The sequence below is a fragment of the Haliotis rubra genome, unplaced genomic scaffold (assembly GCF_003918875.1).
Source record: "Haliotis rubra isolate DU_JTF1 unplaced genomic scaffold, ASM391887v1 Scf281, whole genome shotgun sequence".
Lineage (NCBI taxonomy): Eukaryota > Metazoa > Mollusca > Gastropoda > Lepetellida > Haliotidae > Haliotis > Haliotis rubra.
In genome coordinates, this window is record NW_025766903.1 from 745,509 (window position 1) to 769,792 (window position 24,284).

At 40.5% G+C, this 24,284-nt stretch overlaps 1 protein-coding gene and 1 long non-coding RNA gene across 2 annotated transcripts in view; one reads left to right on the forward strand and one right to left on the reverse strand.

Annotated features, from left to right (window-relative positions):
- LOC124281262 overlaps positions 1–9,181 on the forward strand; it is a 23,245-nt gene extending 14,064 nt beyond the window's left edge. Inside the window, exons 3-4 of the long non-coding RNA XR_006899885.1 lie at positions 6,127–6,130; positions 9,157–9,181. This is a non-coding gene — a long non-coding RNA (uncharacterized LOC124281262). The remainder of the gene's footprint in view (positions 1–6,126; positions 6,131–9,156) is intronic.
- Positions 9,182–19,409: 10,228 nt separating this feature from the next.
- LOC124281260 (ganglioside GM2 activator-like) lies at positions 19,410–23,779 on the reverse strand. The gene is made up of 4 exons (XM_046717288.1): positions 23,625–23,779; positions 21,614–21,821; positions 19,855–20,035; positions 19,410–19,559 (listed from the first exon to the last, which is right to left on the reverse strand). The coding sequence occupies exons 1-4, from the start codon at positions 23,713–23,715 to the stop codon at positions 19,464–19,466; spliced, it is 576 nt and encodes a 191-aa protein (XP_046573244.1). The 5' UTR covers positions 23,716–23,779; the 3' UTR covers positions 19,410–19,463.
- Positions 23,780–24,284: the final 505 nt, after the last annotated feature.

The following is a 24,284-nucleotide window of genomic DNA, read 5'->3' on the forward strand; positions in this document are numbered from 1 at the left end:
TCTGGAGCTGGTCTCGAACTTGCATTCCAAGATAGGTGTAGGCTTGATCTTCCACAAGATACTCAATAACACCTCCCTCCTGTAACTTCCATCATTAATTACCTTGCCACGTTTGAAATGAAGAGTTATTACATTTGTCAATTCAAGTGTCATGCCAATATTATTAGAAAAGGGCTCGGCAACGAACAAGTTTAACAGAGTTGTATGTTCAGTAACGACAAAATACTTTCACTTCTTATTTTTACGTATTTTTGCCAATCTACAAGCTGAAGTTCTTTTAGTCAAAGCAATATTGTAAAATGCACAAATTTGTACTTAAAGTTTTTAGATCTGTGCCAAGAGTGTAAGGAATTTAAATACATAAATAAGTGTATATGTCACTCATGCTTAATAATTTATAGAAAAATGAATAAAGTCTGTAGGTCAGTCTATAAAAATCAATATGGGGAGAATTAAATGTTTTAGAAAGCTTTTGTAATAGTACAGGGATGAAAGTTAACTTAAACAAAACCAAGATTGTTGTCTTTAGAAATGGGGGCCTCTTCGTCATTATGAGAAATGGTTCTATAATGGATTATTTTTCACAACCAAGGTTGCCTGGAGTAAAGCCCAGACACGTCTTGCATCTCGGACCTCTAAAGCTATGATGTCTTTAAATGGTTTCCAGAGGAAAATTGGTAACATAGTTTGTACTGATCTACTTAATATTTTGATTCAACGGTTGTGCCTATTCTTTGTTATGGCTCTGAAATCTGGGGGAACATGTCACTCCAAAATTATAGAGGCTGTGCAAATTTAATTTTGTAAACAATATTTAAGGGTGAAAAAAAATGGTATCTACATTAAATTGCAGCATTTGTACAAAGTCAAGAGTGATCACATTCTGGTGAAGACTTACGCATATGCCACAAATTAGACTCCACACATCAATGTTATTTAACGTAAGATCGCTAGATAGCTTGAGGCTATAATACCTGGGTAAGAAAAGTTAGACACATCCTGTTTCAATATGGATTTGGTTATGCTTGGCTAAGCCAAAAATTGGAAATGTGGAATATTTTGTGTATCTATTAAAGCTAAGGCTAGGTGATAACTTAAAACAGTTTTGGTTCTCATCAATTGGTAGAATCTCCTAAATGTATATTTTACAAGGAGTTCAAAAAGAAAGATATTTGTGTTGTGATATACCTATGCATTTAAAATTGCTATATCAAGGTTTAGATGCAGTAATATTAATACGGCTGTTGGATGTGGCAGGTATAAAGGGTTGAATATAACGAAGGCTATGCCCTTTATGTAAGACAGATGCCAGCATTATATAGCAAATGAATATCATGTACTACTTATGTAATGCCTATGATATACTTAGAAAGAAATACTGGGTATATAACAAAGGTCACTAAAGAACCAGTTACTCATTACTCTGTCGTAAATATTTTGCAAAAGCAAAAATGATGCAGTCATATACATCGTTGGCCTATACTTATACCATGTACTGCTCAGGACATAGAGGATGCAAAGTTGTTTGCGCACCCACTAAACACTGATAGTCTGATTGATAGATATTATGGGCGAGGGCCTCTATACTGAATAAATACTGTCTGTCTGTCTGTCCGTGGCACCCGTAAAGAGCCACCTCCTCGTGAGTGGGTGCTGGGTAACGCTAAACGCTCTTCAAAACAAAACCACACACACACACACACACACACACACACTGTGTTCCTTTTGCCCAATACATCACATCGCCCCTTACTCGGGTGGTAGAACTGGCCCAGTTCTATCAATCGCCTGGTCATGCCGAGCCCTGAGCACCTAATTTTCATTGCTCTGTAATTATTTGGCTTAGTTGTTTTGGAAATATTATTGATCTGTGTGTTTTTGTAAACATTACGTGTTAGATGGATTTTCAAAGTTGAACAAATTCGCCTAGATGCTGGTGCCAGAAGGCGGTGGCTCATTAGCCAAACTGGTAGAACTTACTACTGGTGTATATCATCATTATATCCTGGTATCTGTCTGTTGGACATCCACAAGCATTAGATACTACCCTCGTTGGCACTCGGGGGCGGGTGGGGAGTAAGGATGATGAAACTTTAATCACAAACATGGCTTTCCAAACTCCTTAAAAGTCCAAACGTACGCTCGAAAATGATCCTGGAACGGACGATATCAAACGGATTTCAAAATCAGTTGAATACTGGCCACGATTCTTGGTGATGGAAACACCTGACAAAACCCCAATTAAACTTAACCCTTTGTTGTTGCTAAGGGCATTCACGGAATCGCGGGGATGTTAAAACATCAAACGGTTGAGAACTGGATCAATTCTCATTGAATGTGCCAAAACGACAACAAGCATCAAACTTGTCAATTGATGAATTTGTCGGACTCCCTGTCAGTGTATCTCCTCACAGATCTCTCAATTCTAGCAGAGGAATTATTCAAATTTAAATGATTTACAGTTATTGGACCAGGAACTGAAACCTTCAGCTTTTTGCCTTCAAGAAAGGTATTTGAAGGAGACAGATGCAATTAATTTACGTCACTACAGCTCGTACCATTGTTTTTCTCCCCCTGGGGTAAGGGCTACTGAAGGCTCATCTATTTTAGTGAGGGAGGGAGTGATTCACAGCCCTGTCTCGCTGAATGTCAACCTTCAAGCTGTTGCTGTGCGAATTGCATTGCACATTGTGTTTACATTGTGCTCTTTGTATATTCCACCTTCTTTTGTTCTTCAACAGTCTCATCTCCAAGCTTTGTATGATCAATTACCTAAACCATGTATCATCATGAGCGATCTAAATGGTCACAGTCCGCTTTGGGGCGGTACACAAACGAACACTAAGGGCAAAGTTCTTGAGGATTTTATCACGAATACTGATACATGTATTTCAAATGATGATTCCCACACTTATTTCCACCCTGCTACTGGCACATACTCCTCACTTGATTTGTCCCTTATTGATTCAGATTTGCTCAATGAATTTGAATGGTCGGTTCATAGTGGCCTCTGTGGAAGTGACCATTTTCCAACTATACTAACACCAGTTCACCCTGATGATGTTCAACCTTGAACAAGATATAAGTTTACCAAGGCCAATTGGTCTTTGTTTGAGGCATTATGTAAAACTACATTAATACCTGAATTGATTTTGGGTGTTTGTGACCCTATCCAGATCCTTTCGGACAAATTGAAGGAAGTTGCTGATGAATGCATTCCTAAATCCTCTACAAGTCCACATATACGAAACCCATGGTATACTGACGAGTGAAAACAAGCTAGAAAAGCAAGGAAAAAGGCACAAAAGTATTTCCGAAACCACCCCACGGTCTATAATTTAAATAGATTAAAGATATCAAATGCTAAGGCCCGTCGCGTCCTCAAGCAATCTAAACGCAAGTCTTGGCAAAAGTACGTGTCTAAATCATACACAAAATGTCAAAAATTGAACCACCAGAATTCTGCTCTCTGCCAGCTTCCCGCAAGGCTGTCACTGCTGGTGATCTATATTCGTACACTTTAATAAAAGCTTGGCCACAATCCAGTCCCAAATGATGAAAACAATGTTCCAAGGAATCCCAAGTTAGTGGCATGTACACAAAGCAGCACTGTCACACTTTCGTCGCATGCGGGGGTGGAGGCACGTACGTGAAATCATGATCGACACTCGCCGGTCATAAAAATCAACAGTCTTTGATGAGTTACAGGTCGTAGGTCGATCAGAAAAGGATCTATTCCTCGATTCTGCAGGGTTCAGTCAAGTATTTTCCACTGTCACTTCAAATTTCAACCTTTCTCAAAATGTAAACATTGGCTCGTCCGCCATTACAAACCGTTGCGCTGTGCGTTAGCTTCAAATGAAATTTAGAGACTATCAATTCGGTCTAACATTCATCTAATTTCCAAACACAGTACGTTTATCTCCTAATTCACATTCAAGAGTAGCAGACTCTTACCTCTGTAAAAACATCAAAATGTGTTCATTTGCTAAACGCTGTATAAGCCTAATGATTAGCAGTTGCTATCAAAACGCTTTAAATACTTCTTCTGATTGACACTAACGGTAGCATCTCTATAAGAAAAGCTAATATTTGCTCAGTATACTAAATTGGATGAAATACTAGGTACAGTGCGATGTTTAAAGCACACACTTTCATTCACTCTAATGAACAATCAAAACAGAGGAGGCACCCGTGAAGAGCCACCTCCTCGTGGTGGGTGCTGGGTAACGCTTAGCGCTCTTCAATCCCCCGTTGTGGACCCGGGGGTATATTTGGTCCACCAACCCGTTTGCCGTGGGTTGCGACCCTGTGTCGGTGGAGGACTGGATTCTGGTGGTTGAGGGCAATAGGATCCTGGAACCGTGTTCCTTTTGCCCAACACACCACTTTGGCCCTTACTTCACCTAGACGGGTGGTAGAACTGGCCCGGTTCTATCAATCGGCTGGTCACGCCAAGCCCTCTGCATGGTGACTATTTTTGCACATTGAACTTGTTATTGGGTATTGGTAACTTTTTTATTATACTATATTGCCTAGAGTCCTATGCCAGAAGGCGGTGGCTCATGGGCCAATCTGGTGATGTTGACCTCTGAATGATGTATGTCTCCAATTTCTTGTCCAATTTCCGAACCAGTTTGGCATTGAATTGGTAGGCCAATACAGCTGTTCACGTCATACTCTCTGAAGTATAACACCCCTGTATCCCTGGTGTCAGCGTCTTGGAGATCCAAACCAATATCTTCTCTATTGCCCAATAACAACTCTTTTTTCACAGCAGAAGCTAACGCCAACAGCTCTTAAATACATTAATAAACACCCCAAATATAAACAATACATCATATTTTCAGATTCTCTTTCTTGCCTTCAGGCTATTAATTTTTTTTCTTGTAAACATCTACTTTTAATTGACATAATTGAATTGTATACTGATCTTGCAACTGGCCAATGCGACATCGTCTTTTGTTGGTTACCCAGCCACGTTGGCATTTCTGGGAATACAATGGCCGATCTTGCTGCCAAGGCAGCACTCAACAAATCTGTGACACTACTTCTTATTCCATACTCTGATTACAAAGCTAGCATTAAAACTTACATCCGTGATCTGATGCAGAAGAAGTGGGACACACAAGTAGATATTAATAAATTACATGAAATAAAACCCTATATTGGTTACACCTACTTGGGTTGTCAGTCCAGATTTGAAGAGGTCATCATGCGACGATGTCGCATTGGCCACACAAGATATACTCATGAATATCTGTTAAAAGGTGAGGATCCTCCGTGTTGTATCCCTTGTGATGAAAGAATCACGGTCAAGCATGTCTTGATTGACTGTATTGATTTTGCCATCACAAGGGATAAGTATTTAAATGTCAAAACAGTGAAGGATCTTTTTAGTGTTAATTATCATTTAATCATTGAATTTCTAAAAGAAATAGAATTGCTAGATAAATTTTGATGAATAGTTTGTAAATAGATTGGTATTATTTTATTGGTAGTTTAGATGAGTAACTTAGATTGTTAGTGGCTGTACCCTCAAAGGGGGTTAAAGTACTGTAGAATGATTGTCCTCCTGAGAGGGTACGTAAGTCCCATAACTTTCAAAGTAAACTATAAATTTACCACATTTTAACCGTAGTATTTTTGTTTAACTTCCGGCCAAATTTTTCTTACAATCTCCAGCGGCTGAAGGGATGGTGTAAATCCAGCTCGGGTCCATGCAGGTAGCAAAGGTACTGTAAGTCCCCATGGTCCCTAGTATGATGAACTACCTTCAATTGCTGGTGATCTATAGCCTATTTTTACATTGTGTTAAAAAAATGTTTTAGATTCAATTACTAGCTTTACATATGTCTTTGATATTCTAGTTGTTTTACTGTCCTTCGTTGACAGGATTTTATACTCTATCTTTGATTATTGTTAATATATATGTTTTTTTAGTCACGATATGGCTGAAATATTGCCAAAGTGACTTTAAATTTTAACTCACTCACTCACTCACTTAAAACAGAGGATTGAGTTCAAACTTGACAGTTATGGTTAACACATTTTCGGGAAAACACATTTAGAGTTCATACAAACAAAATCCCCCAAAATGGTACAATTAAGATACCCCAAAGTCAGTATCGTGTGTGGCCTCTATGGGGATCGATGAAATCTTTGCATCGTCTGTACATGGAATCAATTAGCCGGTCGATGAAGGTCATACGCACTTGGGTCCATACTCGGAGAATTGCCTGATCGAGTCGATAACTATAACACACGTCATACCTATAGTAAACGTCACAACTGTAGCACACGTCATAACTATAGTACACGTCACAACTATAGTACACGTCATAACTATAGCACACGTCATCACTACAGTACACATCATAACTATAGCACACGTCATAGCTAACTAACTATAGTACACAGTCATAACTATAACACACGTCATACCTATAGTAAACGTCACAACTGTAGCACACGTCATAACAATAGTACACGTCATAAATATAGTACACGTCATAGCTATAGTACACATCAAAACTATAGTACACGTCACAACTATAGTGCACGGCATAACTATAGCACACGTCTTAACTATACACACGTCACAACTATAGTACACGTCACAACTATAGTACACGTCATAACTATAGTATACGTCATAACTATAGTACACGTCATAGCTATAGTACACATCAAAACTGTAGTACACATCACAACTATAGTACATGTTTAACGGTGGTATTGCTGATGAGATTCAGAGTGCAGCTAAAAGTGGTGACTGTAAGAAGTTCTGGCATAAGATAAAATCTGTAATGAGCAATTGTAATGAAAATAACACAATTACGGCAGATAAGTGGGTGACATCTTTTAAGAACTTGTTAAACCCGACGTGTCGGGAAACAAATGTTGAGTTCAATGAGAATGTTGACGCATTTTTGACACAGCATGATTACTGTGCGGACTGTAACAATACTGACTTTTTATCTGCACCAATTACCAGAACAGAAATAGAAAATGCAATCAAAGTGTTAAAATCTGGTAAATCCCCAGGTATTGATGGAACACCACCCGAATTCTTCAAACATGCGGCATTTTTCCTGATATCTGGAATGTTGGCTTGATCATTCCTCTCTATAAAAAAGGAAGCACTCATGAACCAAATAACTATCGTGGAATCTCTTTGTTGAATGTAAAGGGAAAATATTCACTTCTAGCCTCGAAGTCAGAATCCGTATCTGGTTAGATTTAAACGATATATTGCATGAATGTCAGGCAGGATGTAGGCTCGATTACTCATCAGCTGATAATATGTTCGTTCTGCAAGCTCTATGCCAAAAGTATTTAAGAAAACGTAAACATCGGTTTTACGCAGCTTTCATTGACTGTCGGAAGGCCTCTGATTAAATAAACAGAAACAAGCTTTCATATGCTCTTATCTCCAAAGGTATACATGGGAAAATAATACGAATCCTCAAAAACATGTATGATAAGGTATCTACTTGTGTGAAAATATCTAGTGTACGAACAGAAGTATTCTCGACAACATCTGGACTATGACAAGGATGTATTCTCAGTCCTGTTCTGTTCATTTTCTTTATCAACGAATTAGTAGATGAAATGAATGCATGTGGCCTACGTGGAATATTTGTGAAAAATGGTATGAATGATATACTTTTATTGTTATTCGCAGATGACGTCACTCTCATTGAAGACACAGTAATAGGTTTACAAAAAAAAATGGATACATTAAAATCATTTTGTAACAAATGGGGTCTAGAAGTTAACTTAGATAAATCCTGCATTATTGTTTTCAGGAATGGTGGCTATCTTCGAAATAACGAAAAATGGCTTTATAATGGTACAAACATGAAGGTTTTATCTCATTATAAATATCTTGGCATTGTTTTCACATCAAAATTGTACTGGTCTAAAGCATGTGAAACATTAGCTTTACAAGCCAGGAAGGCTTCATTTCCGATATGTTCTCTTTTCAGAACTTATCAAAATATCTCTTTGAATGAGGCATGTACTATATTTGATAGCAAAATTGCACCGATGTTGCTTTATGGTGCAGAAATATGGGGTTTTATTACCCACGTGGTCAACGTATGGGTAGTTGCATACTAATCTCGTACGTCACACGAGTGTCGTATCGCGTTGACCTGTGTCGTAACGACTTGACCTGAGATTCTAACGATTTGATTGGATAACCGATGACCTCTCAATTAGGTCACATTCTGACGTAACTATTTTTTCATTCATAACAAACACGTGGATCCATTCATTCTACAACTAAATGCATTGTGGGAATGTAAACATCGCGAACTTTGTCGTGTCGCTGTTTAATTGTGAGTCGAACTGAGACATTAAACCCGTCGAAAAACGTAAACGCAATGTTTCCACCAGTGATGTTAGCCGAATGAAGCAACTGCAAACCAAGAAACGGGGTGGAGGCTGTACGAGGCGATGACAACTGACATGCATCGTGACGTCGGTTACCAAGTCAGTGACGTCATTACAGTGACGTCATGCAAATATTGTACTACAGTACAAAACTCTTCCGCAACCTCTTTATGAAACCGGTTTCGGTTTGAAACCAAAATATTAACAAAACTACGTTATTTTGTCAATTTAAAGCATGTAAGACGTGGGTAATAAATAAAATACCACACTCGGTCTCATTACATACGAATTATACGAAACTCGTGACCTTCCTATGTTATCTGACCTCGCTTTCGCTCGGTAAGATACCATAGGAAGGACACTCGTTTCGTATAATTCGTATGTAATGAGACCTCGTGTAGTATTCTCTATTTACCTATCGTCAAAACATTGAAAAAAATACAAAGTTATTATTTCAAAATATATCTTCGTGTTAGCAAAACTGTATCATCAAATATTGTACTATGTGAAACAGGTAGAAGCTATCTTTGTGTACAGTATTTCACCCGTTGTATAAAGTACTGGTGTAGACTCCTAAATATGGAAAGTTATCGTATTCTAAAGGCATGCTATGAAATGTTAAAACCATTCGGCGACAATGGTGGTCGCCATTGGGTATCCCATGTACGTTTACTTTTATTTCACTCTGGATTTTCTTTTGTGTGGTTATCGCAAGATTGTGGAGATGTAACAAGTTTTATAAGTGTTTTTAAACAGAGATGTAAAGATATAGATATACAGATTTGGTATGCAAAAATCACTTCTTCATCATTCTTAAATCATTACTCGTCATATAAATCTGTACTTGAACCGGAAAAATATATATCAGAGTTTTGCTATGATAAAGATCTCTTACGAGTTTTATTTAAATTCAGATGCATGAGTACTAAACTTAAAATTCAACACAACCGTTTTAATATGGTAAATGCTGATTACACTAAATGTGATAATTGTAATTGTAATTTGATACAAGATGAGTATCATTTCTTATTCGTATGTCCATTTTATTCACAACGCTCTTTGTACATTACTGATTTTTATATTATATCTCCAACCAGATCAAAGTTTACTCAGCTGCTTTCAACAAAGAATGTAAAACTCCTAAACAATATTGCAATTTATCTTAAACTATATTTACCTGTATCAATTGTAAATTGTTCGCCTGACCATGTGCTATATTTTGCTTATTGAATTGTACTTTTGGTCATGTGGCCATAAATACTGAATAAAGCTCTTCCTCTATACTTGTGTTATATATACAACGCCGATATGTGAATCCCATGGTCAGGCGGCCCTGGATTGTACAACCTATACTTGTATATACACAACGCCGATATGTGAATCCCATGGTCAGGTGGCCCAGGATTGTACAACCTATACTTGTATATACACAACGCCGATATGTGAATCCCATGGTCAGGTGGCCCAGGATTGTACAACCTATACTTGTATATACACAACGCCGATATGTGAATCCCATGGTCAGGCAGCCCTGGATTGTACAACCTATACTTGTATATACACAACGCCGATATGTGAATCCCATGGTCAGGCGGCCCTGGATTGTACAACCTATACTTGTATATACACAACGCCGATATGTGAATCCCATGGTCAGGTGGCCCAGGATTGTACAACCTATACTTGTATATACACAACGCCGATATGTGAATCCCATGGTCAGGCGGCCCAGGATTGTACAACCTATACTTGTATATACACAACGCCGATATGTGAATCCCATGGTCAGGCGGCCCAGGATTGTACAACCTATACTTGTATATACACAACGCCGATATGTGAATCCCATGGTCAGGTGGCCCAGGATTGTACAACCTATACTTGTATATACACAACGCCGATATGTGAACCCAAGGTCAGGCGGCCCAGGATTGTACAACCTATACTTGTATATACACAACGCCGATATGTGAATCCTATGGTCAGGTGGCCCTGGATTGTAAACCTATATCGTGCCTTTTTCTCTTCAGAGTGAGTGAGTGAGTGAGTTTAGTTTTACGCCGCACTCAGCAATATTCCAGCTATATGGCGGCGGTCTGTAAATAATCGAGTCTGGACCAGACAATCCAGTGATCAACAGCATGAGCATCGATCTGCGCAATTGGGAACCGATGACATGTGTCAACCAAGTCAGCGAAACTGACCACCCGATCCCGTTAGTCGCCTCTTACGACAAGATAGTCGCCTTTTTATGGCAAGCACATGGGTTGCTGAAGACCTATTCTACCCCGGATCGTCACGGGTCTCTTCAGAAGAGACCCAGGTATGTGTGCGGTATCTATGACACATGCATGGTTACCGGGCGTCCAAATGCAACTTCTCCACTGCTCGTGTATCAGGTGGTGTTCCTTTGTTCGTGGCAGGGATGTTTGTGGTATGTTTGGTGTCCAATACATAACGTCGACACCCTGAGGAACGTATTGTACAGAGCACTGCGTCTAAAACCAAAACGCTTATAACGAACTGACGGATATAGCGAACTGTTTTTACCACAAACTGGCACATATTGTCTGTTTTTAGTAGCATTTCGTCTTACAAAATACTGTTATAACGAATCAGAAGTTGCTGTCCTTGGGAATTCGTATTACATGTAGCTTACTGGACAAGTATCAGAATCGGTCCTTTGTTCTAACTGTGATCACGGATTGCTTGTCTTATCTCCTTCGTGACTCAATGAACACTTCGTGACTCAATGAACACTTCGTGACCCAATGAACACTTCGTGACCCAATGAACACTTCGTGACTCAATGAACACTTTGTGACGTCTCTGGTATGCCAGTTGAGGCGCTGGGCGTGATTACGTCTGTTGTGCTATTTACCGCAGTACCTAGGTTCTCCTGACTTGACAAGATGTGGAGCACAATGGTGCAGTGGTAAGGCGTCTGCCTATCACGCTGAAGGCCCGGGTTCGATCCCCGATGGAGGCACCTAGGTTCGGGTCCCAAGGTGGGCACATTTGCGTTGTATTCTTGGACAAGATACGTAGATGCACATTGTCTCAGGTACCCGTGAGGATGTGCTGGCAATGTGAGGGTTTAGTTCATTGTGCCAAACAGGCAGCATGGCTGTTTGTCTCCAGGGAGTTGAAAAAGTATCGAAAAGTATGATAGTGTCCTATGACCTGGGATAGTAATGTACGTAGTACCGTGAGCAGGCAATGTGCCTGGATATGAGCGCCATAAAAGTGGACTATTACTATTACTACAAGATGCATGAGAAATTGCATCTGATTGTCTTTAATATTATCATATTGTCTCCATTATTTGTTTGAAAATGTTTCAACAAGAGTTGTAAAGCGTTTACAGTTGTGTCCTTGTCATTGATTGGTTGCTTTGAGATACAGAAGCCCACAATGCAATACGAAATCTGCAAATATGGTCGTACATACTAACGATAATATACTATCTGCTTTGCCCACCACTGAACACTCTGCATCATAACTGCTAGTGTTCCCGACAGGTAGGCTGATGATGAAGTCGGATATGTACCTCGGACTCTACCTTTTTATAATTATGGACTGCTGTTTGTCGCTTACACGAAACACTCGAGGGCTGGTGGATACTTTATGTCGCCGACCTGGGGCAGAATCTGCATGATATCCTTCACCCCTCTTTAGATTCCACGCATAGAGACAGTTTAAAACCGATGCGGAATGTCAAGACGTGTACCACAGCAAACATTAGACTCGTCCAGGTATATCCATCTCCACGCTACATTGTCATTATACAGGATCACCGTTGATAGATGTTTTGCAGTGGAATGAAAACAAAAAATTCTAATTATTTAATCCAAATTTTATTTCCCCACAATTGTAAATTTATATATACACTAACGAATGCAAGATACTGTACGAAAGATTCAATACCTTGCTGAGGTCCGATTATGACCAAAGCATCTCAAACACGTCAAAATATCAAACATCTAACACACAGATGTCCGTTCGACGCAACCATCTAACATTCTAACACTAATCTCTAATTCTCCAACACCAATCTCCTAACACTCTCATTTAACACCATCTCCAAAGTATCACGAAATACGTTTATATAACAAACATTCATTCATGGAATTCTCGTGCAGTAGCGTTTCTGCGAAGCGTTGTGTTCGCGCATGTACAACACATTGTCCGAGAACAAAACAAAACATCCATAGCATAACTGAACATCCCAAAACGCAACTGTTCTATAACCTCATCCGAGAACATGCTCATCTGGTGTCCGCGGTCGCAGTGTTTCGGACATTCCATGAACTGTTCTTCAGTCCATTCCCCCCTCCATGATAGACTCCTGTCTATCATATGTTCTGCTGATATCCATGAATCATGAATCACAAAATGAAAAATGCACATTTCAATAAACAACACATCCTGTTTCTTGACCCTCGAAAATAGTCATTTGGTATCCTAATTCGAATCTTCCAAAATCTTCCAAATTCAATCCTCCTCCGACGATCCATGCTCCAGACGAGCGATCCATCCTCCAGACGACGAACGATCCATCTTCCAGACGAACGACGAACGATCCATCCTCCAGACGAACGATCCATGCTCAAGACGGCGACGATCCTGCTCCCACTGCTTGCATGAACATATCTCGCCTGAACCTCCACATGACTGATCTGCTTAATGTTCTCTCAAGTCATCCTCCGCGTTCCACTCGAGTGGACATACCTTCATCACAGGTCTCATCAGCGTAGTTTTCCCCATCTTTACTTGTACCACTCGGACATGTCCATCCTCGCCTGGATATGTGTTGACGATTCTCCCCAAAGGCCAGCTTCCACGTGGAGAATCTGGTGAAACTACGATGACGACATCATTTACCTTCAGATTGCGGTTAGCCTCTCTCCACTTCTTCCTGACTTGAAGAGTTGGTAGTAGCTCCCTCAACCACCTCCTCCAGAAGTGCCTCATCAGTTCCTGTATTCGTCTCCATCGTTTTCTGGGGTTGTATGGCGTAGTATCAACACTATCTGGAGCAAATGTTCCACCGACTTGCCCATGCATAAGATGATTTGGGGTTAACGGTACATCATCTTGGCAGTTAGCACTTTGATAAGTGAGGGGACGAGAATTTATGAGTGCTTCTGCGGCAGTAAATGCTGTTGTTAGCTCTTCATCCGTGACATCGCCTTTACCCAGAATGGCAAAGATAGCTCTTTTAGCTGACTTAATCATGCATTCAAATACACCACCAAAATGTGGTGCATGAGGAGGGTTGAATCTCCAGACGACTCCCTCATTAGCCAAGGATGATCTCGTAGTTGCATCAAGTTGTTCAACCAGATCTCTCAATTCCTTCACAGCGCCTACAAAGTTAGCTCCGTTATCGGATACGACTTCTTTTGGCATTCCTCGTCTATTTGTCATGCGGAAGAAAGCATTCAAAAACGAGTCACTATCGAGACCATATGACATTTCCAGATGTACAGCCCTAGTGGACATACACGTGAAAAGACACAAATATCGTTTTTGTCTCTTCTTTGACCTCCCTTGGATAGTCAGAAAAGGCCCTGCATAGTCCACTCCAACATGAGTAAATGCTCTCAGTGAATAGCTAACTCTCAGCTTTGGAAGTGGAGCCATAATCTGAGGTCTCGGTTGAGCTTTTTGTCTCCGACAAAAGGCACATTCTGTCTCCCATGCTCGAATCTCTTCCCGAGCAGCAATGACCCAGTATCTTGAGGATAGAGCAGCTAAAGTTTGATTAGTACCTACTGCATGTTTACCAGCTTCGTGGTAATGTTTCACAATAAGCCTTGTGACCCAGTTCTTACGAGGGAAGATTATTGGAACTCGTGCTCCCCAAGACAAGCAGTCAGCATATCTCAGTCTGCCACTGCATCTAATTAGTCCCTCTTCATCGATTATTGGCTGAAGTCCAATGAGTTTGCTGTCTTTTGGAAGCTGTTTTCTTTTTTGTAGTGCAGAAAACTCTTTTGCAAACTCCTGTTGCGTCTGACTGATGATTCTCATTTCAGCATCTTCGATTTCGTCAACCTCCAAATTACCCATGTGCCGTAATTTTGGTGCAATACGTGCATTGGTCACAAATCTGCATACCCAAGCATATATTCTAGTCAACCTCTTCCAGTCAGAGTATCTGGAAGGATGAAGACGCCATGTATCCTCACCTTCAGACATTAGTGTAACAACTTCCCTTTTTCTGGACAGCTTCTTCATTTCTGAAGTACTATCACTTTGAAATCCAACTATTTGTTCTGGCCATTCACTTTCTGTGAGTTTCAGAAATGCTGGTCCTGTCAGCCATGTACTACTGGCTATGTTCTTCACTGATGTACCCCTGGTAAGTATGTCTGCAGGATTTAACCGAGATGGAACATATTTCCACTGATATGAACTGGTGTGTTCCTGGATATAACCAATGCGATTTGCCACAAAAGACTTGTAATTTCTACTCTGGCTTTTTATCCAACATAACACATTCAAACTGTCACACCAAAAATATGTGTTGACAGTGGACATTTCTAACACCTTTGCTGAAGCAACAAACAATTTCACCCCAAGGACTGCCGCCATCAGTTCCATTCTTGGAATGCTTACAGATTGAAGAGGAGCAACCCTGCTTTTGGAGGTAACTAAACGACTGACCACTTCCCCACTCTGGTAAGTATAGACTGCATATATTGCTGCCCCATATGCATCTTGTGATGCATCTGCAAATACATGAAATGTTTTGTTTTCTATTTCAGATTTGATTCTCAAGCACCGTGGTACTCTGATATTGCATAACTCTTTAACCTCATTTACCCATTTTAAAGTTCTATGATTCAGTTCTGGATCAAGCTCTTCATCCCATCCGAAACCTGATATCCACATCTCTTGAATCATCAATTTCCCCACAATGGTGAAAGGTGTCAAGAGTCCAAGCGGATCAAAGATCCTTGCAATCTCACTGAGAAACATTCGTTTGGTCATTCTCACAATGTCTTCAGGAACATTCATACAGAAACTGAACTCATCATCATTTGCAATCCACATAAGACCTAGTGTTTTCACTGAAGGCAATTCATTTTTGTTTATGTTTACCTTCTGTGCCCTAGATTTTAACGGAATTCCATCAAGGACATCCAACGAATTTGAAAGCCATTTTCTAGCGTTCATACCTGCTGTGCGCCATAGCTCACTCAGCTGATTGTACAGCTCTATCCCAGTCATGTCATCTTCTACTGAATCCATACTATCGTCCATATAGGTGAAGCTTACTACAGTCTCAACAGCAAGTGGATATTCATTCTGATGTGCTTTTGCATGTTCTTGTGAAATGTATTGCGCTAAGAATGGTGAACAATTCAAACCGAACAACACCTTGTTAAACTCATACACCTGTGGTTCTTCATTTGAATTCATGGATCGCCACAGAAACCTGTGGTATTTACAATCTTCAGGTTTCACTTCAATTTGTAGGTACATCTCCGAGATGTCACAAACAAGTGCTATGGGCTGCTTCCTAAATCGCAGCAAGATTTCAAAAAGATCATTCTGCAACTTCGGTCCTTGATGTATTATGTCATTGAGTGAAACACCCTGACACTTTGCAGAAGCATCGAATACAATGCGTACTTTGGTTGTAGCTCTGTCTGGACGAACTACTGGAAAATGAGGTAGAAACCATTTACTCTCATTTTCCAATGACGATACCTTACGAATGTATCCCTTTTGCACATATTGGTCTAGAACTGAGCAATAAGCTTCAGCCATCTCTTTGTCCTTCGACAGTTTCTTCTCAGTGCTAAGAAGACGATTGACAGCCATCTTATAGTTATCTGGTAACATCTGTGTGTCATATCTCCAAGGTATACCTACTTGGTAGTGACCATTGTTGTACTGAAGTGTCTGTTTAACTTTTTCAACTGCAGACAATTCATCATCATTGTAGTCATTCATTGTGCTACACGAAACGTTCTCTACTTCCCAGAACCTGTGCACTAATGCGTTTAGATTCTGCAATTCTGTCCTATTGTTATCAATGAAAAATGTATTTGCAAAATGTTTTTCATTTGCACCATGAACACATCCTATGCATGTCCACCCAAGAGGTGTAAGTCTTGCAATAGGTTCTCCCTGACCACCACCTACCTCTTCATATTAAGGTCAATGTAGTCAATGCCTATGAGGACATCAACCACAGTACGAGAACTAAGTTTTGGAAATTTGATGCGATTCAAATGTTTCCATTTATGTCCATGTTTCTCCCAGTCTACTACTTGCATTTTGCCAGTAACTTTTGTTGTTGTAAGAGCTGACATTGATCCATCAACTGAACCATCAATGCTTTCGAACACAAAATTAACAGTCATTGATTCAAAACTCTCCTTTCTACCATTGAGAACATTCACTGACACTTTCTGATAATGTCCTTGTAACCCAAGTTCTGCAGCTATATCTTCATTTATGTATGTCTGCGTACTTGCATCATCTAAGAGAGCATTGACTGTAATCCTGCGATGTCCATTTGTGATAACTACTAGGACAGTTCTCAATGCTGTGTATGACATGTCACACCTAGAAGTAGACATTGTGGTTGTTTGTGTTTCATCTACTGGATTCAGGGAGCGACTTTTGCACCATCTGTCCAGTCCCTTACTTTCCTATCAGTGTCAAGTAAGCGATTGTGATTTGCTGAACAACCACCTATCCCACATTCACTAAACCTAGCGCAACTCCTACCACAGTGGTTGGAGCCTAGACAACGGAAGCAAAGATTCAACATCTTTGCAACCTCCCACCTCCTACTAACGCTCAATGCTTTGAACTTTGTGCACTTCGACATCTCATGACTTGCACCTGGGCACATTTGACATGGACCCGTTTGACTTTTATTCTCTTTATTGCCAAAGAAAGTCCCATTTTTACCCGATGTTTTACGTTCATGTGACCTCTGCTTTTCAGCAACCCCATTTATGACTTCACTGGCAATGACCTGAAACTCTGATTCTTGCAGAATCCATTCCCTAAGGACTTCAACAGATTCCTGTCTCTGGGTCTCAAAAATCCACCTCTGATATTGTATTACCATGGATTCTGTTAATTTTTTTAGTAATTGTGAGTATAAGGTCCCATCACCCAACTCTTCTAACTTGTCTGATTCTCTAAGGTTTGCCACTAAAATATCAAGCAAGTCTGCAAACTTCTCTAAGTCCCTGGCATTACCTGCCCTAATTGGTTTGAACTTTGTAACCTCTTTTAACTTCAAAGCAATGTTACGTCTTTTGCCACCATATTTGCGTCCAAGACGTTCTAATGCGATGTCATATGCAGCCGCACTATGACCTAAACTCGCTATCACTTTCAATGCTTCTCCGGTAAGACATTGTCTTAACTGTAACAGTTTGTATTCGGGGGTGGCTGGCGCCATGTCCACACAAGCTACAAATGCTGCTTTCCAATTCTCATACATTTTAATATCACCATTAAATGTGGGTATCGACACTCTTTAGAGTTCTTTCCACATATCTACACCAAGCTCATTTTGTGTTGTGACAGGATTCGTTCTTCTGCGAACATCATAATGTGCTTCAGAACTTTCAACCACATTCAACTTGTCATCTAAACATTCGACTTTCTTCTCATGTTTTCCCGTGACCACGTTCTTATTTATGTCTTGTTCATTGTCACTGTTCTGTTTGCATTTTGTATTCTTATCAGATTGTACTTTTTGTTTTGTCTGATCTTGAGAATGTAATAGCATTGATAAACCTGTTCGTATGCTGCTTACAGAAGTAGCATCTGATCTGTCATTCAAATATGCTTGCGCCATTTTAACAACATCTTCATTAATCCCTTCTACGGACGCAAGTTCTTTGTAGACTTGACTTTTGTTTTCAGTGTCAAGGCTATCTGAATATGCCTGAATCAAATCAACCATGATATTCACTGCCTTAAGGTGAAGTGAACTTACCTTGTCAATTTCATCTCTAACCTCCCGACGGGAAGGAACATCAACTTGTTCTATCAAGTTATACAACTTGTTCTTACATTTTGTAAATGCAGTTTTAGCTGCTGCTTTTTGTTTCTTTAATTTGATAATTTTGTCGCCAACGTCTGTTTTAGGAACCTTTACCTCAACGTTTGAAGCTATTTGCTTCCTCGATTTCTCCGACATGATGACAAACTAATCTGACTTGCAGCTAACCTAACCTGCATGTAAACTAACCTTCCACTTATCTAACCAGTATCTAATCTTGACCTGCAACTAAACTCACCTGCAACTAACCTGCAACTAACCTAACCTAACATAACCTAACCTAACCTAACATAACCACGCTCTGCTACCATTTTGTTTTGCAGTGGAATGAAAACAAAAAATTCTAATTATTTAATCCAAATTTTATTTCCCCACAATTGTAAATTTATATATACACTAACGAATGCAAGATACTGTACGAAAGATTCAATACCTTGCTGAGGTCCGATTATGACCAAAGCATCTCAAACACGTCAAAATATCAAACATCTAACACACAGATGTCCGTTCGACGCAACCATCTAACATTCTAACACTAACACTAATCTCTAATTCTCCAACACCAATCTCCTAACACTCTCATTTAACACCATCTCCAAAGTATCACGAAATACGTTTATATAACAAACATTCATTCATGGAATTCTCGTGCAGTAGCGTTTCTGCGAAGCGTTGCGTTCGCGCATGTACAACACATTGTCCGAGAACAAAACAAAACATCCATAGCATAACTGAAAATCCAAAAACGCAACTGTTCTATAACCTCGTCCGAGAACATGCTCATCTGGTGTCCGCGGTCGCAGTGTTTCGGACATTCCATGAACTGTTCTTCAGTCCAATAGATATACCTTCAGATTTGCCACATCGAAAGCCAAGAATGCATTCGTTACTCCTTTAAACTAAATATTAAGATAATAGAAACAAGAGGCAAAGACTTTCCTGAACTGACAGAAACTCATCGTTCGATATGCATTGTCTTTATTCTGATCATCTAAAAACACGTATCCGACTGGACTCAAGGCTTGACATTGATATTTAGGTACACCTCTACACAACCACGAAGTTGACCACTGGGCTTTTCGTTCACGGTGATCTTCACGTGGAATTCGCTCTGGAATGATATGTTATACAACGATTTACAAAATATCCAAACATTGAACATCTGTCACGTCAGATAAATTAGGAAGGTTAATCGAGTTTTCAAACTATTTTCGGTCGATGCCTCTCAAAGAAAAGAAAACTCGTTTAGGTGAAAACTGTCAATATATATATATTGTGAAACTGGTATTTCTATCTCTGATATTATAGATGTGTTTCGTCGCCTGTACAACTGATCCTCAGCATCGCATGTTTGAGAAACATTGATGGCAATCAACCCTATGACTTGGCTACCAATCTTTACTTACATCATCTAACACCAATTTCCAGGCACCATTGATGGCAGTGACGGTGAACTGGGAGGCCGGTAGACTAAGCTTTTTGGGGTTGAAGGGACAGGTGCATGGGAGGCCATTAGCCGTCAGCTGGGGAGGGCACGTTCCGCTCTGCTTGAAGGTGTTCAGGAAGTGACATGGGTCCGTGTAGTGGCTGCGGGAGAATCAGATTGCATCAGGTCGCTGCTGGGGTACACCTTGCGTACAAGTTTAGTCCACTCGATTTCAATCCTGGTATCCACGTAATAATATGACGTCTTCAACCTATGAACGCCTTGTGGCCACAAGCATTCAAGAGTCAGTCATTAACATTCGGCTCGGGTCATGTTAGATCGAGGTTTGATCGCTGGTAACAGCCCATGTCTCATCTATATATTTTACTTACCTAATGTATAACAGACAACTCAATCAAGTATAGATGAAGAAGAACTTCCGTCCACGTCAAGTATGTCCTAACAGGAAACTCCGTCCACGTCAAGTGTGTCCTAATAGAAAGCTCCGTCCACGTCAAGTATGTCCTAACAGGAAACTCCGTCCACGTCAAGTATGTCCTAACAGAAAGCTCCGTCCACGTCAAGTATGTCCTAGCAGCAAACTCCGTCCACGTCAAGTATGTCCTAACGGGAAGCTCCGTCCACGTCAAGTATGTCCAAGCAGCAAACTCCGTCCACGTCAAGTATGTCCTAACAGGAAACTACGTCCACGTCAAGTGTGTCCTAACGGGAAGCTCCGTCCACGTCAAGTATGTCCAAGCAGCAAGCTCCGTCCACGTCAAGTATGTCCTAACAGGATACTCCGTCCACGTCAAGTATGTCCTAACAGGATACTCCGTCCACGGAATAGGACAGTCTATCAGCACAACACAGACATGGACAGGGGGCCGAAGTTTTGACGTGTGAAACGTCACTGTTTGCCTGCAGCACCTCAACATCCACAGGATGCCATGACGAGTTGTGAGACCGGACATGTTCCCCACTGACCACGTCCATTAACAGGTCTATATTTAATATGGCAGCGTATTTGCAGCTCACTGGGACGCCCTACGGTATACCTTCTCGATAGGATAAAAACTAAACAAATCTTGACTGAATTACTGATCGAAAACGTCAACTTGGCAATTTGCCTCATGTCCTTCAAGACATGCTTCCACATCACTAGCGGTTGCAACATCTTCAAAATCCACTAACGGTGGTTGTCTTCCCAATTCGTTCGGCATTATTATACAACTATATACTTAGAAACTCCGCCATGTTTTCTATAATCAAAAGTGTTCTCAAGTATCCCCTACTTGCTTGTAGAGTGTAGGTGTAATGTGAAAAAATGTTTTTATTTTAATTCTTTGTGGTGTGTCGTCGATAAGATTGCCATACTGTATTCGGGAACGTCGATAATATGTTGTCTTTCTAGCAAGTCGTAATACCAGCAGACGTTATAGTGTCACCTTTTTTAATTATTTTCAACACTCAACTTTGTTTAAAGTCTCTGTTTCCCCATCGTCACTAACCTACTAGCCCTCGGCGTGTTGGGATCTCTAGACTGCAGGATTAGATACATTTCCTGAATCTCACCACTGTCGCTATCTAATCTTCGTGATGATTCTTCGTGAACACACACGGTCCATACAGTGGCCTTAGTTATCTTACATCGTTGTTTACGCCATTTTATTACCGACGGCCTTAAACGGCCTGAAATCCGTTTACTTCATCCAGCATAAGTCCTCGTCATTACCTACCATGTGCCAACTGAAGCAGTAGTACCGTAACAGGGCACCCTGATGAAATTCCCGAGCAGTTTCTTCTCCATGAGAACGTCCATAGTGACCTTGTCTTCGAGTTCGTGTGTGATTTCTCCTTCCATGGTTACAGTCATGTCTCCCGGCACCACCAAGGGGGTGGGGCTGATATCAAACTTTTTCACCGACATCCAGGAGTTACCGATACCTGACAAGGAAATGCAAATGAAATTTTAATCTCCGTTCCTTACACAAACCAGTCCATGTAAATCATTTGGACACACCACCAAAGCCCTGTCGGTCGAGACAGACTCAGACATGCCCTGTTGGTCGAGACAGACTCAGACATGCCCTGTTGGTCGATACAGACTTAGACAGGTCCTGTTGGTCGAGACAGACTCAGACAAGCCCTGTTGGTCGAGACAGACTCAGACATGCCCTGTTGGTCGAGACAGACTCAGACATGCCCTTTTGGTCGAGATAGACTCAGACAAGTCCTGTTGGTCGAGACAGACTCAGACGAGCCCTGTTGGTCGAGACAGACTCAGACAGGTCCTGTTGGTCGAGACAGACTTAGACAAGCCCTGTTGGTCGAGATAGACTAAGACATATCTTATCGGTCCAGACTCAGACAAGTCCTGATATCACATCGATTCATGTCCTACAACAATCAAATTCAAGAGATAACAACGTATCAAAAGGTGTCTTATAACTATGATTTAGAATCAGTGTCAGACAGACTGAAAGAAATCCACACGGCTTATCTAGCCAAGCTTGACATTACACATAATCCCATACAATCGAATCATCTTAAGGGGGTAAACCGACATCTGAAGCTGTGGTTTGTACCTGCCGCGAGTCCACTATGTCTCAGTGGGTGAGTGAGTTTTAGTTGTTTTACGCCGCTTTGAATTCTTTATCAGCTATACCACGTCGCTTAAAATTCAATATTATTTATACCACGTCGCATAGAAGTCCATATTATTTATACCACGTCGTTTAGAATTCTTTATCATTTATGCCACGTCGCTTAGAATTCTATATAATTTATACCAAGTCGCTTAGGATTCTATATCATTTATACCAAGTCGCTAAGAATTCTACATTATTTATGCCACGCCACTTAGAATTCTATATCATTTATACCACGTCGCTTAGGATTCTATATCATTTATACTAAGTCGCTAAGAATTCTATATTATTTATGCCACGCCACTTAGAATTCTATATCATTTATACCACGTCGCTTAGTATTCTATATCATTTATGCCACGTCGCTTAGGATTCTATATCATTTATACCAAGTCGCTAAGAATTCTATATTATTTATGCCACGCCACTTAGTATTCTATATCATTTATACCACGTCGCTTAGTATTCTATATCATTTATACCACGTCGCTTAGAATTCTATATCATTTATATCACGTCGCTTAGAATTCTATATCATTTATACCACGTCGCTTAGTATTCTATATCATTTATACCACGTCGCTTAGTATTCTATATCAGTTATACCACGTTGTGATGTGTGGAAGAGAAGCCAAAGGTTGAGTATGCACATATCAGAAAAGAATACATAATGAAATATTTCTATTTGAAGCCCCGAAAAGTCAAATTATCTACCCTCATGTTATCTCAAAACCAAACAGTCACAAAGTATCTCAAAATGTATATATACAATGCAATGAATATTAGATTAGATCCTCTGCATTTAAGATGTGATATTATTTACGATATATTCATGTCAACTGCACCTTTTGCTACTGTATGTAGAACGGTACTTTAGGCCAATGGCCTTTTCAGTACTGTATATAAAGACTGATTGATTGATGTGCAGGATTTAGAATTTAACAACTTTGATGACGTCATCACAATGATATGGTATTGCCAAACCTAACATAGTCTTCGTGTCCAACTTTGGCACAGGGTGCGACCAGCTTTAGTGTGTTCTCGTCACTATACTGTTGACATTGCGATGTTTCAATATTAATTCAATCATTTGACATACCACAGTCCCTCCACTCCAGATTCCCGGAAGAAGTGAATCCTGGGCGAGCCCCGAGGGCAGGGACGATGAGAGCTACGACCAACAACAGCATGGTAGACCTTTCAGAGACTGAGTACAACCCGACGGTGTCTGGCAAGTTCTTTATAATCTGCGATCGAGGGCCCACGTGATGTATATTTTTAAAAGCATTCGTTGCAGGAATTGCACCATGCTGTAGGTCTCCACTCTGGGACTCGGCACATGGAAGATAAGATATTGTCTCCTGGATTATGTGCACTGCAGAACGATGAGTGGACACAGTGGACGTCTTAATATGTTTATATCCTTGCTTTACTAGTTCTGGCAGTATGGCACGTTTTATGGATAGCTTATTATTGTTATTTTTATTATGTGTTATAGATTAAGATAAAAATGCAGCAGAGAGGGTTCATATCATCCTGGCACAGTCACGCTTGTAAGGCTCATCATCAGCTCATGGCCCTCGCCCCCTCTACACGCAGCCCAGACAGCGAATAGGACTTCTCCCAGGACAGACTGCTTAGTCGAACCCACCGAGAACTTTTTGGAGAATATGCAGACTCACCAACACTGCAGCCTTCTGCATTACCCAGAGTGTCAGAAGGGCAGTGCTCCCGGTGGAGAACCCGGGCACTCTCCTGA

What these genes read in the sequence shown, in the direction of transcription:
- LOC124281260 (XM_046717288.1), bottom strand. Translation starts at nt 23,715, where the DNA reads ATGCTGTTGTTGGTCGTAGCTCTCATCGTCCCTGCCCTCGGGGCTCGC. An exon ending in TCTGGAGTGGAGGGACTGTG is followed by an intron (nt 21,822 to 23,624) that starts GTATGTCAAATG and finishes TTTCCTTGTCAG; the next exon opens with GTATCGGTAACTCCTGGATG. An exon ending in GGAAATTGGTGTTAGATGAT is followed by an intron (nt 19,560 to 19,854) that starts GTAAGTAAAGAT and finishes ATATCATTCCAG; the next exon opens with AGCGAATTCCACGTGAAGAT.